Raw genomic sequence first — 13,838 nt, 5'->3', positions numbered from 1 at the left:
GGTTACTTTCAAGCAGGTACATCATGCCTTTTAAATACTAATTTTAGATCACCAAAATCCATGTTATTTCAAGCCAAACCTCTTAAGTCTAAAAGATTCATAATGTAAAAGGAACATTTTAGACAATGAATTTCATGATGTGCAAACAGTCTTCATCTGAAAGCTCTTCTGATAAGTATTTTGTCCATCTTTCCTTGGCAACATAAACACAGGGTAATAACACTAGATTGAACACAGGATAATAAAAATAGATTAAACTTCAAGCCTTAGGTGTGTCAGAAGAAAAGTTCACTCTGAGTGCTTTCCCAGAGGGGGCTTTAGATGCTTGTCAAAGACAAAACAATTTTATCTTTAAATTTCACCCTCCTGCTCTGCCCATCCTTCGCAGAATGTAGCTCCCCCCATATTTCTCATGAAAAAGAACAAATAGCCCTCCAGTCCCAGTTGCCTAACAGCACCTCACTATCCTTGTGAAATTAAATTCCTGTCATTGAAAGCACTGCATTACTACGGTTGCATGGATACATAAATGACAGCCATTACAAGTGTCAAGCAACTGTCAGGTAGAGGGGAAGGAGAAAGCAGGGTAAGGGACATGAATCGGAAATCACTAACGGAAGTTCCAAGGGATAGTAGTTTTCCTCATCAAGAAGGGTCATACTTTGACAGACCTAAAGCTTTCAGTCCGTGCATTAAAAGCCAAAGCACCTTCAATGATACAGCTTTCCCATAGGTGCTGCAAGTTCCCACTCTCAGCATACAAGCATAAAGTTGTCAGGGGAAACATATCCTTATCACTGAAGGCTGCAAGCTAACATCAGGCTTTATTAAAAAAGATAAGGAAGATTCATGTTCAGCAAACTGTAATTGGTTAATTGATACCACAGCCTGCAGGAGGCAGGTACCACAGCATTTCTAAGGATCACAGCACCCCTTCTGTTTACACAACCCTGCTCCATCTAAGGACCGAATCTGAAGAAGTTTCTTCAAAGAAACAGGTGCAAGCACCATGTTTCTGAGCACATTTCACCTAAGTTGAAATGGGGATATGCAGAGGCAGGAGGAAAATTTGTACCTGAGCTCATGCAGTCAATCAGTGCAACAAATGGAAGGCAGAACTGGCAGGTGAAGTTTCAAGTGCCTTTAAGCTAAACTTAGACTACGTACTACCTGGAGCCTAAAGTATTGCCAGCATTCCCAAGAACAAAAGAGGCACTTCTACTCCAGACCTTCATATGTTTTTAATAATTCAATTTCATAGACAAGGGATGTAAAGCAACCTTTACAGTCTAAACCCATTAGTAATGATCAAAGACAAGGGACAGCTGCCTCAGCCCAAGTGAACAGTTGCATATACCACAGACCATCACAATAATTTGTAGTAAGTGTGTCCTTTGCAGTCACATTTAGAGTTGGAGAGCCAGAGTCTGAAACTGTAGGAGAGTCATCTCTCCTTGCTGGAAAGGGTTACAAGGGGCAGGATGGGCAAGTTTTCTCCAACAACTGCATTCATTTCACAAATTAAAACATCAAATCAACCTTCACAGCTGTCAAGGCAAGCCCCTTCATCAACATCTATTCAACAATGAACAACAGACATCTTCAATTTCAAAACACAATCCCATTCAAAAGAAGTGTGGTAATGAACACAATGACTAATTGTTAAATACCATTGACAGGCAGAGTGCTGCATAAGACATAAAATTCAGATGATCCAACAGTAAATATTTGCTGACTAGATAAGATTAACAAGCATTTAAGTTCCAAGTTGTTTGTAAATTAGCTAATTTTGATACTCTTGTCTGACTGGTCATTCTAAACCACACAAATACTGAAAGGCAAATATTTAAAAAGAAAACCACAAACTACTGCACAAAGCCAGTAAGACTCAGTCAAAAAAAACAACCACAGAGCTGGTGGGATTCACAGGCACTTGGCACACATTATCACAGACAAATAAAAAACCTGGAGTCACAGCAAACAGTACATCCATACTCTTAAAACACACACATCAATAAAAAAAAACCACAGTTCACTGGAAGCACAAATTAGGTCTCATTTGAACTTGCAGGTTCAAAAAGGAAAAAGATTACCTTAATAGCCAAGTTGCTACTAAGCTCTCATTCGTGCACTCTCACGTTTCAGATTAGAAGAGATACCACATATGGAAGTTTGTGCTTATGAACTTTCCAAAGCTACCAAAAGCGGAGAAGATGGGCTGTTTACTACAGAGACCCATGTAAAAAAAAACCCGGTTTTGTTTTGAAGATGCAAGAGAACATGGATACCAGCTAATACATACTCAAATCCCAAATTCAATCCATAGGATGTTCACATCACTCACATGGCTGCAGTTTTCTCCAGAAATCAAAGTCTTTAATATAGTTGAAAAGATTAACAAGGAGAGACATATTCCAAAACTTGGGACAGTATTAAAACATGTAACAATCATTTCTGCCAAGACCTCTCTACACTTCAAAGTATACCACGTCTGGCACTTATCTTCCCAAAAACCTCAATTAACCAACTCCAGCTGCAAGCAGAACCTGAAAAAACACAACCCATTGGCCTCTTCCATTATGAAATCCCTATGGAGCTGACAGTTCCTCACAAAAATGGGATTTCAAAAAGTATTTTATCAAAACTTGGAAGAGCAAAAACACACTGGCAATCCCTATACACACACATCTTCCTGCGGCAACTTGCTATATTTCTAATAGTCCCACTTCCTCTCCTCTGACCTGAAACTGAAACATGGAAGTTTATGAATGCCAGTGAAACTAAGAACTAAAAAATTTAGAGTAACTTATTTTACAGATTCTTGGAATTGTACAGCATGAAATGAACAAAACCTTAGTCCACCAAGCCTTCCTCATCTTCTCTTTAATGAGAAACAACACAGGGCTTTAACAGTTTTCTCTTCATCAAGTACTGTTTTCAAGGCTAGTACATACTGCCACTAATATTATCTAAAGACAGTAGTCGCCTTGGATTGCACTTCCAGAATGTGAGAGGCTCTACAGCCTTTAATCCTGTAGGTTTTGGGGGTTTTATTTTTCGTATTTAGCAGTCACTTAGGGAAGAAAAATCACATCACTATCTCAGGCTTTCATGAGAGCTTTTTCCTCTAGAAAATGCAACAGTATTTTCCCTAGGTGTGAAAGGAAGAAAAGGGTGAATGAAGAATTTATTCCCAGAAACATTCAGACCTAACTTCAATTTTGTTAAGGGAAGCAAAAGCATTATGAACTAGTTGAAATTAAAGATTCATTAATTTTTATAAGAAAATTCAAAATATCTAAAACCACTATTTGTAAACAAAATTTTTAGCACAAGTTCCAACAAATCAACAGTTCACTATGAACTGATGTATTTCACTAGAGTGACTAAGAGACTTCAGAATTGAACTTTTTTCTTAAAAAAAATAAATGTTACCTCTTTCTGCCACACAACGTGAACAGTAGCAGCCATAGAGCACATCGCTGAACAGTGCTAACGATTCCCCTAACATGTCATTTGTTTTATACTATCAGATAAGCTATGAAAATTCTGTCTGTAAAACCTCTATGTTTGTGTGCCTGACAACTCAAGAAACCTCAGTCTCCTCAGCATATACCCTTTTCTAAGATAAGATGAGATTGAATACTTTTAATAACATACTTCATTTTTACCATCTTATTTTAGAGGCTTTTTAGGAAATAGGCGAGTCCTTCCCTTTAGCTGAACCTATCATTTAGGACTTCAGTAAGCATCAGTTTCCAGCAGAATACCAAACTGAGTACATTCATCTTTAGAAACATGAAGAGCTACAGCACAATCTATTCCCCACTGATCCAACAAAATCCACAATGAGTTTCACATTCTTTGGAGCACCAACATTTTGCATTTCATTACTAACTAGTCTGGATGCTACGATTGACCAAACATATTAATCTCTTGGACAAGCGTTAACAGAAGACAAACGAGGCGATCTTGGAAAGCTTAACAGAAAGGGAGCTCTGGGAAGGGACTGCAGGCATCAGGACACCACAGCTTCCAGGACCTCCTGCAAGAGCAAATTCAGCAAGGAATAACAACAAGAAAAAGATGATTCAAAGCTTTCACCATCCTTGGCATTCTGGCTTATTACTTTCCAGAGTAGGGGAGCACGTTCAAATTACCACTAGTACAATCTTTGCCCAGCATGAATGCCTCACAGAAAAGCATTCAAGATCAAAAGATTCACCATACCTCAACTATTACTTATGTACTGTTGTTGAGTGTGCATACAGGAGCCTAAGTCAGGCAATGATCATGCAGGGCCCACCAATTTAGCCTCAGCTTCTGCCAATGGAAGGGTGGAAGCACAGAATCTCATTTCAATCCAATTCCATGATTTTAGGCTTAAAGGAGAGCAGTCCTTTAAGCCAAAGTGATCTACCCTCTCAGCAGTTCTTGCCTTACACATGAAGAATCACATGCAGTTCCAGAGATTACTAGCAAGGGTGGTTTTAAGAACTAAATAAATGAAAGCAGATACACTCACATGCCCACATTAATAACACATGTTCATTACATGCATAGCAAAATGCCAACAGATTGCATCTACTAGCCTGTGAGGAAAGACAACCATCACACCTTAATAAAAACTGTGCACTTGTGTGCAGGGTTCACACTGTATAAAACTGTATGCAGGTAAATAACTTCTATCATTACCTGGGTAGCAAATGATGGATGACAAGTATAGGTAAGAAGTCGTCTGCATCCCTTACAAAAAAAGCATCCTATTTATCATCTGTATAGGCCCCCTGTGCACCAAACTTGTAGTTTGGATCATCATGCTTTTCTACAAAGACAAATAACAGGGAAACTCTTACCCCCAAGAAACCACTTCTCCCTGCTTTTTCACCTCAAATAAAACTGTGTCATAAGCAAGCAAAGCTCTTACATGTCATCTCCGCTGTTTAATGAAAAGAAATTAACAGACTCTCCTCTTCTGCTCTCGCTATCAGCTGCCTAACAGCCTTTAGAGAACCAGCAGGTAAACAAACCTTAAAATTATCAAGGCTGTTAAAAACTAACCAGGGATACAGTACATTTTGTAGGCTAAAGTTTCCAGATAAAAAAAAGCAGTCAGCCTTCATCAGACCCAGAGCATTACAGACAGCATTTTGAGTCCTAAAAGTATTTGTTTATTCACTTGGATGCTTACTGTATGCTAATGGTCACAGAGCTATTGCTTTTGCTCAGGGGCATGTGAGCAATACATGCATCACTGGAGTAAGTCAGTTTGTGCACAGTTTGCTCTCAACTACCAGCTTTCCTGGGAAAACCCTACCATACAAACAGGCAGACATCTGGCCACATAATGGGGGTAAAGGTTACTGGGCTCCAAAAATAAGTTTCAACTGCTTGATAACAATTTAACTAGAAAGAGGCAGTGACTGGAAGCAAACTGCATTCATTTCTCTGGTGGGAACTGCATGCTGACGGCTGCCTCCTTTGATCAGGTGCATTTTGGGAACCTATTTACTTAGTAGCATACCTGAGCTCCTAGCAGACATATGGCACACTGACCACCTTGGGAATCTCTATCACAATAGTGTTACAATTAACCAGCTGGACAGTTTAAGCATCATCACTGTTGCTCAACCCCAAGACAGGTCTTAGTGGAAATACAACTGGACAAAATGCTTCAGCCTTTAGTACAGTAGTCACTGTTGCCCTTAAACAAATGAATAGTACAGTAAATTACATTACTAGCATTGTTACAAACAGCAACATCATAATAAAACAGCAGCTAGTAAGAGCCAGGGCTTCAGATGACCAAGTCTAAAATAGGGGGAAGGTAGACAGGCAGTATTTATTTGCTTTACAGAGAGCCAGCTTCCTGCCCTGCTATTTTAGAACAGGGTTTCACATGCTACAGCCTCAGGGCACAGTAAGGTTTATCCCAGTGATAGCTGCTAGCCTCTCTCAAATTAATGCCACAAAATCCTTTAGGGTTCATCACTCTTTCTGTGACTAACTCCCCACAGATTCTGCTTTCTCTGTGTTGTTTCCATGCCCGCTGAGTTTTTAAAGCCCAGTTATGTTTGCATTCTGCAAGCCCAGAGGCTCAACACAAAGGCTGGAAAACTGGTGGTTTTTGCCTCTGAACTAGAAAGGGAAAAACTCCATTTGAAAACATCATGTTTCCCATTGCAAAACGGATAGATCTGGCCCAGAAGGCCAACCATATCCGGGGCTGCATCAAAAGAAGTGTGGTCAACAGGTCAAGTGAGGTGATTCTGCCCCTCTACTTCACTCTCGTGAGACCCCACCTGGAGTACTGCATCCAGCTCTGGAGTCTCCAACATAGGGGCATGGACCTGCTGGAGTATGTCCAGAGGAGAGCCACAAGGATTATCCAAGGGCTGAGGCACCTCTCCTATGAGGAAAGGCTGAAAGAGTTGGGGCTGTTAAGCCTGGAGAAGAGAAGGCTACAGGGAGATTTTATGGTGGCCTTACAGTACCTAAAGGGGGCCTACAGGAGAGCTGGGGAAGGACTTTTTACTAGGGCATGTAGTGATAGGACAAGGGGGAACGGCTATAAACTGAAAGAGGGCAGGTTTAGATTAAAAGTGAAAAACTTCTTCCTAATGTTAAGGGTGGTAAGGCACTGGAACAGGCTACCCAGAGAGGTTGTTGAGGCCTCATCCCTGGAGGTGTTCAAGGCCAGGCTAGACATGGCCTTGGGCAACCTGATCTAATGGGAGGTGTCCCTGCCCATAGCAAGGGGGTTGGAACTCTGATCTTCAAGGTCCTTTCCAATCTAAACCATTCTATGATTCTATGCAGCCTGCTACACATGAAGAAAGGAGGTGCCATGCTGGCATTGGTATGCTAATACCACCTAATCCATCAACCAATTCAACTTTTTTGAAGTCACTGCTTCAAAAGCACAACCAGGGTTAAGGCAGAAATGTCCTGATGAATAAGCAGAAAGCAGTCAGCATAGCCATGGAACTATCCATGTACGTGAATGAATTAAGCCAATTCAAACAGAGAAATGTCTTGGCCAATGTCTCAAACACATTCACCATCGACAAGTCCAAATTAAGCCCTTCAGCTGAAAAGCCATCCTCTGTTGAACTTCAGAGCTGAACTTTGTGATTCTAACACTTTAGCATATGCCCTATGCGTTATCCTTCTGCTGTTTTCTATGCTATAACTGAATCACTATCTCTTATCACCACAGCTAAGTGAAAATCAGTAGTATTTTCTCAACCAAGACATGTTTTTCAATGTTAACTTAAAAGAGGTATTATCAAACCCTTGGTGGCATGCTTTTTTTTTATGAAACTTTCCCAAAATTTAGTAACATGACAGACTGACCTTGCTAAAGGGACCTCGCGCCAGAGGAGTTACCATATAATCAGAGTGGATATTAGTAGAAGAAAAAGCTGTGTCTTATAAACACTCAAGCAACACAGCAGTCAGTGAGTCAATCTAGTATGGTGGGTGCAGAAACAGTAAGAAACAAGTTTCTTTTTTATGGAGGTACAGTACATACTTTAAGGCATAAACCCACACGTAGGCTGCATGGGAGTTGCAAAGCAACAAAAGAGATTTGCCCACATTAAGCTACAATAAGGATTTATAATGCACTAACTTCCTGGAGAAACCTTTAAAGTGTCTTGTGTACTCTGGGCCTTCAGTAAAGGTCAATTGTTCCACTCTCCCATTAAAGGCAGAGTAAACTACATTGAAAGTCGTAGATTCTGATTGCACCTGCAGACGGTTACATAAGGTATAGTTTTCTTTGTATAGCCACACAATAACTCCCCTGGGCATTACTTTTCCTGGGTTGACAAGCTCTTAAAGGTCTTCATAAATTATTGTCCCCTTGTGAGCCAATGAAGTCACTGACTTTCAAGTCTGGAAACCCACCTAGAACAGAACCCAGACATCTGGACATGCAGACCCACCTGCTAGCCACAAGGCTCCTTTGTTTCTCTTATCCTCACATTCTCCCAACATCAGCTACCAAACAAAGGATTTCATAGAAGGTCCCAGCAGTAGGAATGAACATCACCCAAAAAATGCTGACAAAGGTTTGGCATCATCACTCCCTGTCCTGGTGATCCCAGCAGAGAGGTCTCCTCCTCTCTCAAGGATCTCTTCAGAACACCTTAATCAAGTTAAGCCTTATCACCCATTCTTTCAGGACAGTCTCCCTCACTCAGAAGCAACAATTTTTTCCACTGGTTCTGTATTGCCTGTTGAAGGTATTCAGAGGACCATGAACAAGGACAGATCCTGGCACTGCTGTCTCCAACATGCTTATTCTTTGCATGTAAGGATAAGGGCATTTGGTCTGGCATCAGCAAGTCCAACCAACTACATTACCCATTCCAGGCAACCGGTAAGGACAAAGTCCCAGGGAGAAGTACACCAAGATTCCCAGGGGGACAACAGACCCTATCTGGCTATTGTGGACAAGCTCTTCTTGGAAGAAGGGAAGGGAGAGTGGCCAAAAACATACCTGCTCTCACTGTATTCCTTCTTCTCTCTCACACGCAGCCACTTCCGAAGGAGGAAGCGCTTGCGCCGCGGGGAAGCACTGGGTGTAGAGCAGTTGGACCAGGGAGTGTCCTCATCACTGGAGGGGGTGATTTCAATGGATGGGAGCTGCAGGTATTCCTTTCTGGAGGAAGGAGAATCTTGATACCTGCTGACCTCCAGGCTCTGCTCCTGCACATTCTTCATCCGCCTCATCTTGAAGCGCTTCCTGCGCAGGGTTGGGGTGGATGAACTGGACCAGGCACGGCCACCCTCCACCACCTGCTGCTCTGGGACTTGCAGTGCTGGGAGCTGCAGGGTTTCTGTCATATTGGCAGCTGGCATCAGATGCCCTTTCTTTTTCTGCTCCCACCCCCAGGCACACTAGCTCTGATCTCGGTGTAAACCACACCACAAAACCACAGCTTGCCTTCCTCCTCCCTCACCAAGTCCAGTACTGCCCTCCCTGTCAAGCAAGAAACCTCATGTTCTTCACGTGGTTTTCATTTAACAAACAGCAGGGTGGGGAGGGGATGTTCAGGACACAGACATGCCACAAGGGAAGCCAGTTTCAAGTTTCTTTTCTCCTTCTCTTCTCTACAAAACTAAGCTCCTCCCCCTGCCTGGTCTCTCTCAAAGCAGTAGGTTTTGCACTGAGACAAGGGTTGCCAGCAACGGCTTGGCTCACTTTCGGCACACTCCCTCCCGCTCCCCCCGCTGCCTTTGCCTTCTGTTGGCTTCTGGGGCTGTGCTAGGAAACTCAGCTGCAGTCTTCTTGAAGCAAGTATGGAGTGGAACGGTGTTGGAGCTGTGAGAAGGTCAGAAAGAGAAACAAAGAAAGGGAGGGAAGCAACAATACTAGATAAAAATCAGGAGAAAGAATAGGAGGAGCAGCACATTCTTTTTCTGTAGTCAGTAAGACATACACAGGCAGCTGTTGCAAGTGTAACTGCACTCTTAATCCCCAAGAGACAGGGTTTATATTACTTAATATGCTGCTGCTACAAATCAGCCGAATGAAAAAGGGTAAGGAGTAACAGCCTTTTGTAGAAGCCAATTGGACTTGCTTTCCCCTTGTCCCACCTTCCTGCTCAGAAAGCCCACCCCATGGAGGGAGGGAGCAAGCAAACTTGGACTTTCAGCCTTCTTTCACAAGTAGTTTGGGCGTTTTTTATGTCCTTATTGACTCCTCACAGAGAAGGCAAAGAAGGAGAGGGATTAACAAATAGCTAAAAAGGCAGTAGTAGCAGCAGGGGGAACCAGAACTGGGAGGCTGGCTGGTTTTAGTTCAATTTCACATGAGTGAAAGCTGATAAAAGTTCTTGGAGGGGAACGCTGCTTCCAAAATGACAGTGGATGATGGATGGTCTCAGGTCCAGGAACCAATTAAAGACACCACATAAAGACAATGAGACATGCAGAACAGATTTTAGACCAGGAAAGACACATACTGCATTGAAAATTCCCAAGCATTTAACACACTAAGAAAGCTCTACCAAGGGTCAAGCACTAGGAAGAATGAAAGCCTCAGAACAAGCCTTGCAAAATTCTAGTAATGAAGCCAAATCGGGGAAAAATAATGTGACAGATTCTGCATGGAGATCCCCTGAATTTCACTGAATGCTCCTGAATGAAGCTGTATTTTCAGGCGGAAAAGCGACATAGAACTTAAAGATTTTAAGGGAGTGATTAGAATTCAGCTGTGTGAATTTCAAGTGTGCTGTCAGGAAAAAAAAAACCTAAACACCAAAATCTCTAAATCAATCTGACACAGCTTTACTTTTCATTGTTCAACAGCCCTAACCTACAGAAAAACTAGTTTGAGGTTAGAAAATATTTATCGACCTTAGTCAAAATACTTTTTCTTACATGAACTGCCTCAGTTTTGTTTGCATATAAACTTCACAAGAACTTTGAACATCAAAACCTGCCATCTAGGGCATAAATAAACACATCAGAAAAGGAAGATTTCTAACAGCAGGAACAACGGGGAAGGAAACACTTCAATTTTTATTTTTTTAAGTCCTCAATTGCTGTATTCTACTTTGTTGTACCCTTCTTTTTGCTGTGCACATCCTGTAAATTAATAGCTTGAGCAACTCTTGAAATAAATTTCTGGAGCTCCTGTCACCTTGGTATCTGTGCATCAGATGCATGCACACAATCAGAATGCCTTCTACGAACACCCACTTAAAAAAAAGTAAAACAAAACATTTTCAAGTACAAGAAAAAACCTACAAATTAAACAGAAATCCAGTATTCCATATTTGAAAATTTGCATGAGTAGCTGTGCATCCTCTCTGCCTCTCGCAGGCAGATATCTTTTCTTCCTCCTCTGCAATATGAAGAAACCTGAACCTGAACACTTCAGCCACCTGTTGCCATGATTTCTATCATGTCACCGCACATTCAGCAGCTGCTTGTACGTAATATATTACTGGCTACCTGTTAACACAGAAAATTAACATTTATCTCCTTCCCATGGCATCTGGAAATCAAAAGTCCACAATATCACTCCTAAATTTTAACTAAGAGCAAGCATGTGCAACTTTAAAGGAAGGGATTAGTAGCCCTTTGGAGGCTATCATAAAGAAGTTTTGCTCCATGTATTAATAGGCATGATCTGTGGAATCTTATCAGCTATGCAAGATTGTCATTTAATTGCAGAAAGAAATGAAAATAAGTGTTTAAATTTGCACTTTTGCATGCTTTCTTTAGCAATAAACTGCACAGTGGACATTGCAAAGCCTCAAAATCCCCACAGATGTTATCTAAATAATCAACAAGAGACTCATACTACTTTGCTCTGGGCAATAGTAGCATTTGGTAATCACCTTCTTTGGCAAGGAAAAACTGGCCCTTTCACCAATCTGCTTTTTGTTGCCATGGTCATGCCAGTACAATTTCTTCACCCTCAGCCTCACTGAACACTAGTGGAAGTCACTTGAAGACAGGATCCTTTCCCACTCTTTTCACACACACAAAACTGAAAATAATTGTCTCAGGCTGCGCCATGAGAATCCTTCCACTTAGGACAGGGTACATAAGCATGGGGACTATCCCTTTAATTCCAAGTACTTCACTGATTAGTAAGCAACACTTATTTGAACTCCAACATTCTCAATGCATTTTTATTTTGGAGAGAGGATGCTGGCCACCTGTCTGACACTCTTAGGAAAAAAAAAAAGCAGCTATGTAATAAGAGAGACAGCTCAAACACCTGACCCACAAAGTGAAAAATACCAACCATGATCAAGCACTATTTCTGTACAAATCACAACAGCATGATTTGACTGCTTCCATGACAGCCTGTGTGTTGCTAGATCCTTATTTAACGACTACTCCTGTAGTTTATGATCTAACAGATTAATTGGAGCAGTATATGGTTGTCAATGCCTCAGGTTGATCAACAATATGCCTTTCTCCTAACATTCTGGGTTTTCCAGTGTCTTCAGAAGAGGACTTACGAGTTAAGCAAAGAAGAAAAATCCTCTGAAAAACTGAAAATCCCTTCCCTGAATGAACAACATGAACTAATGCCAGCCCAGATTCTTTGGCAGTCCTTTCCATAATAGCTTTCTCATGTGCTTCATGGACAGCAAAGTGTCATCCCTGGTAGATGAATACAGAGCAGGAGACAGCACTGAATACGCTGCAAGAAAACAATTAGTTAAAACCAGTTACTTTTAAATACCGGAAATACAACTCATTCAGAAGACTAACAAAGTCACTCAGATGCACAATATCTGGCTACAGAAGCTCTATCAGGTCAAGTAGGGAGATTACTACACTTACAGACTTAGAAAAAAAATCAAACCATACCTTCCCAAACTCCCCTTTTCCTACAGTTCAACAGCACATTTAACTTATTTTCCTTTCAAGTGCACAGCTGAAAGTGGCAGTTTCTGCATGAGAACCCTGCCACACCTACAACAGAACAACCCTTGCTAGCTCAAAACTCTGATTTTCAAATTCCAAAACTTGTGCGTTTCTTTCTGTGAAAGTTCTGGAGCAATTTTGACAGTTTAAATGAACCAATATATTTATCTGCATTTACTTTTGCATTCCAACCATTTTCTGCAAGAACAGCTGTGTTATCTTTGGAACTGGAACACTTCGTTGCACTAGGACTTCAACCATCCTTTGGTCTTTGCATGTTAAGTTAGAATGATGCCTATTACATTTTGACATATGACAACTTGTGGATACACGCAAGGAGCATGTATTGGCTAGCCATTCTTACTTTAGTCCCCTACAGATCTGTCCCTTTAAATCATACACTAGCAACCAGCAGTTGCTATTGTTTGAACATATACAGTCAATTTTGGCTATGTGATACCCAATATCCACATGTGATGTTCTCTGAAACCCAAGGACTACGTTACAAGATAGATGACAAATTTCACAGACTGCAGGGTGAGAAATACCAGCAGCAGACTGATACCTCAGTGTATTACAAAGCAAGATGGAGACACTCCTGTGGCACATGAATTCCCCAATTCTTCCCTGCTCAGTACAACATTCATTCAGGACTTACCACAAGCTTTTCCACAAGCAGCCCAGTTCAGAAAGCAGTCTTGCACACCAATGAGCACAAATCCCAATTACTTGCATTAAACACTGTCTCCGCACTTCTTCCTTCATCTCCCAAAAAACATGTTGTGAAAGAACATAAATACATTTTCACCCCAAAGGGCTCGGGATGTGCTTTTCATGCCCCCTGACTAATGAACAGAACAGTTCTCATTGCAGTTTGACCAGAAATAATAGAAGTGTTTTAATTCAAGTCTCCAGTCAGTGAGAAATCAGCTTTTCGTTAAGTTACATGAACTGCACTGGTCTATGGCCTAAAACTAACATGTCTTATTTTTGTCAATAATAATTGGCCTCTGAATTAAAATACAGGTGTATACATACTTGTACTCACAGTGCAAAGCAAAGCCTACACCTGTGTTAAATGCATTACAGAAGGTTACCCGATCCAAAAAACTAGGAGCAGTAACTTTCAACTCCCAGCAGAACCACATCATTGTCACCAACATGGGACAGAAAAGGGTTGCATTAGACTTAGCCACATGGTATCCAATCTCTCCTACCAGAACCAAACACAACTTGTGGAATACACATTGTATTACATTAATTGTTGGCCAGTTAGCACTACTTGAAAAGGTTGGAAAGAAGGCCAGTTCCAACAGGCCTTTCTGCTTAGAGATTAACCTGTATCTATTTGTGCCTTCCCCTCCAAAAGAAGTAATTCTCATGTCAGCAATAACCATTAAAGACTTCAATCTGTGAATTTCTACTAAGAAGAGTAC

At 41.3% G+C, this 13,838-nt stretch overlaps 1 protein-coding gene across 1 annotated transcript in view; it reads right to left on the bottom strand.

Annotated features, from left to right (window-relative positions):
• Window positions 1-8,868, bottom strand: part of GRAMD1B (GRAM domain containing 1B) — a 98,776-nt gene extending 89,908 nt beyond the window's left edge. Inside the window, exon 1 of the mRNA XM_009890819.1 lies at window positions 8,507-8,868. Coding sequence (XP_009889121.1) covers window positions 8,507-8,868 — 362 coding nt within the window. The remainder of the gene's footprint in view (window positions 1-8,506) is intronic.
• Window positions 8,869-13,838: the final 4,970 nt, after the last annotated feature.

The sequence above is a fragment of the Charadrius vociferus genome, unplaced genomic scaffold, assembly GCF_000708025.1.
Source record: "Charadrius vociferus isolate BGI_N301 unplaced genomic scaffold, ASM70802v2 scaffold858, whole genome shotgun sequence".
Lineage (NCBI taxonomy): Eukaryota > Metazoa > Chordata > Aves > Charadriiformes > Charadriidae > Charadrius > Charadrius vociferus.
This window is presented reverse-complemented; position numbering and strand designations above follow the sequence as displayed.